Source organism: Leishmania panamensis, assembly GCF_000755165.1.
Source record: "Leishmania panamensis strain MHOM/PA/94/PSC-1 chromosome 34 sequence".
In the NCBI taxonomy this organism is placed as follows: domain Eukaryota; phylum Euglenozoa; class Kinetoplastea; order Trypanosomatida; family Trypanosomatidae; genus Leishmania; species Leishmania panamensis.
This window is the reverse complement of record NC_025881.1, coordinates 604037-607320: the sequence shown is the minus strand read 5'-3', so window position 1 is coordinate 607320 and position 3284 is coordinate 604037. Positions and strand designations below refer to the sequence as shown.

Sequence of the window (3284 nt, the reverse complement as noted above, 5' to 3'; positions counted from 1 at the left end):
TATATATATATATATATATATATATATATATACTCCTGTGCGTTTTCTAGTTTCTCTTCCTCCTCTATTGTTTTGTCTCTCGTGCATCAGACCACTTTATCTACAGAGTGTACTTGAGCCTCTCTCGTTTCTCTCTCCTCTCCTCTTCCTAACCCCTACAGATGGACTTTTCCCTCCCTTACTTTGCCTTTCATGCCACACTAACCTCGATCCACGCTAACCACAGCCAACGCACACCAATACATTGTGTGTGTGTGTGTGTGTGGGTGGGTGGGTGTGTGTGGGTGTGCGTATTTGCCCTTTCTGTTTTATCTTCTCACTTTCCCCCTCGATGGCCTTTTTGATTTCCCTCTCTTCTTCTTCGTTGTTCTTTATTTCGCTTTGACGCTTGCTCCTTAGTCGGTCTCCTCTTTGCCAGACTGACGGTGTTTGGCATAACTCTCTCTGTCTCTGCATACGCGTATGTGTGTGTGTGCACGCGTGCTGAACTTGTCTGGTGAATGTTAGTCCTACGAAAGGAAAGGGCGGGCATGGCACTTGAGAGCCAAGGAAACGCAACGGAAAAAATTGAAAGCATTACGACAAAGACTCTAAAGTCCACACAACAGAGATGCGATGGGGGAACATGTTACATGAGAGGCATCGTCCGTTCAAGTGGTACGCCCATAGAGCTGTGTGTGCGTGTCTGCGCGCGCATTTGTGCCTATCTTGGCGTGATTTGTCGACGGAAAGGTGGCGGCCACGCGTTGAACGGACAGTATGGAGCATGAAGAATCTTCTGGCGGTTCCAGTTCTCTTCTCATCCTCTCTTTCTCTCTCTCTCTGCACCAGTCGGCGAATAGGATTGGAGCTGAGTGTGGATTTTGCAACGCTCCTCTGCCCTTCAGGTGGAAATCATGGCTGTGCTGGCCCAGATGGTATGTCTTCCCGGAGCGCAAACGGGCTCTCTTTCTCGCCGTGTCTCTCTTCCTTCCCTTCTTCACTCCCAGGTGTCTCTGGGCCTCATTTCTTTGGAACTTTTCGCTGTATGTGTGGACGCCTATCTCATGTTGTTGATGGCATTCGTGCCATCTCTTCGAGGTGAGTGTCCTGTTGTGCACACATCTTTTTGTGTGTGATGCAATTCTCTCCCCAACATCTATTGTACCACTGCTGCGCCAACAGAGCTTCGGATCGCTCTTCACTTAAGCGAGTCCTCCCTAAACCCATCGTGTTTCATTGAGTCCGTGGGTTTGTCAGAGGGCTAGCACCTTTCACACCTCCCCACCCCCTAGTAACTCACTCTCTCACATCTCTGAGCTATCCTTCAACTCAGCGTACACTTTTTGCTTCTAGTGTCTCCGCAGCATTGTACGCTAACCGGGACTCGGTGACTCACAATGCTGCGGGGTAATGTAGGTGTGTGTGGTCGTGCAGGGGTGGCACTAGTGCGGCTTCGAGTCTGTCAGTCGCTGCCATATGCATCCGTAGCTTTGGCGCGCACCTTCTGCACCTCCACAACCCCTCTCTTAGCAAGCTTTCGCCTTAGTGCTTTTCGCTTTGATAGCAAGAACATGAGCTCCAAAATTCTGAAGAACAGCGACTACATCTCTAGCAATAATGGTGGGAGGAGCGGCGACGACAGTGCCGCTGCAGATAGGGCAGACACTGGCAAGTCGCCAACTGCAGAGGCCGGCACAGAGATGACGGTGGTACAGAAAGACTATGGCGAGGAGACGGGTCATGAGGGGTTTCATGAGGAAGCTATCATTGTGAAGGATGAGAAAGGCAACTCTATCACCCGCATTCGGCGCCTTCCTCTCACGCTTATCGAAGAAGTTCCACTGCCGCAGCGCATTCTGACAGACCTGGAGCTTGTCATGATGGCCTGGTGTGAGGAGCATGCCCGGCAATATGCATTCTTCATGACGGCTATCCGCATCGGTGTGCTCCTGCTTCTCTTCATCATCTTGTACGTGTTTTACCAGACCACCCTGTCCAGTGAGCGAGTAGTGCGCGGCGTGAACAACATGCCGGCTGACCTGCGCATCGGCAGTGTTGTCTATTTCGATATCACAGAGAACGGCACCGACATTGGGCGCATTGTCATTGGTCTGCTCAACGAGGATTGCCCGCTCTACTGCGAGTACTTTCATCGTCGTTGCACGGGCAACGGAGGCAAGGGTAACTCCTTCCGTGGGATGCCCCTGGCGGCGATCGTGCCGCGACACTGCTTAATCTTTGGTGACGGACAGGAAATGGAGCACGATGTGCCCGGGTTCAACTCGCACTACCTGCCGACAGAGCACCTGAGCAACGGTGCCTGGCGCGGCGCGCTGTCTGCCATCGCGTACGGACCCAATCGTGAGAGCCCGAACTTTTCTATTCACATCTCATCGGGCGATTACAAGCCCCAGGTGTTCGCCATTGTGCTTGGTGGGTACAACGTGATTGAGAGAATGAACAATGCAGGCTCGAAGCACGGCAATGCGCCAAAACGGCACTACGTCATCGAGGGCTGCGGGGAGCTGTGCACGCTCGCCAAGTCGCACATCGTGCCGATGCCGTGGAAACTGTACGAGTCTGTGTCTGTTGGGTACGATGAAGAAAAATTCGGCCCGCGCCTGTCAGCGGACGTGCTCAAGCACTCCGATGAGATCGGTGCCGCGGAGCATGTGACACAGCAGCAGCAGCAGCAGCAGCGTAGCTTGGCGGAGGTTCGTAAGAAGAAATGGTGGTTTTTCTAGGACTCAACGCACTGGAAGCGCGAAAGGCACAAAACGCACAGAGAGATGGGAAGAGAAACGGAGACTGCAGGAAATGAAACTCTGCTAAGGCTAGCAAGCACAATGAAACGCAGGTGTGGGTGTGGGTGTGGGTGTGGGTGTGTGGGTGTGGGTGTGGGTGTGGGTGGGGGTGTGGGTGTGGGTGTGGGTGTGGGTGGGGGGAATGTAGCGCAATATTTACCATGCAAGATGCACGTTCATGGCTCCACCGTGTCTGTGTACACGTGTTTAACCAAGCGGACGCTGCAGAAGGAGGTGGGGAATAGGATTGGGGTTGTAGTGACGGGAATTGAGTACTGCGCTTCGCACCTCCTTCCCTTAGTCTTTTGCGGCTGCTCTTCTACTCTCCCTTCCCTCCATGCCTGACATCTTTAGCAGCTCTTCTACCGTATCGTATCCTCTGCTGTTGAGAGTTTGGGTGCAAAATGGAGAGATGACGATGGCAACGAGTTGATTGACTTCCCAGCATCCCTCGCCCCCCCCCTCCCAGGCGTTCCACCGCCATTGTGTGTGTGTGGT

At 53.0% G+C, this 3284-nt stretch overlaps 1 protein-coding gene across 1 annotated transcript; it reads left to right on the top strand.

Moving 5' to 3' along the window:
- Positions 1–1379: 1379 nt before the first annotated feature.
- On the top strand, positions 1380–2726 carry CYP14 (cyclophilin 14, putative; the record flags this gene model as incomplete). The annotated part of the gene is made up of 1 exon (XM_010704281.1): positions 1380–2726. One exon carries the CDS (start codon positions 1380–1382, stop codon positions 2724–2726), a length of 1347 nt encoding a protein of 448 aa, XP_010702583.1.
- Positions 2727–3284: the final 558 nt, after the last annotated feature.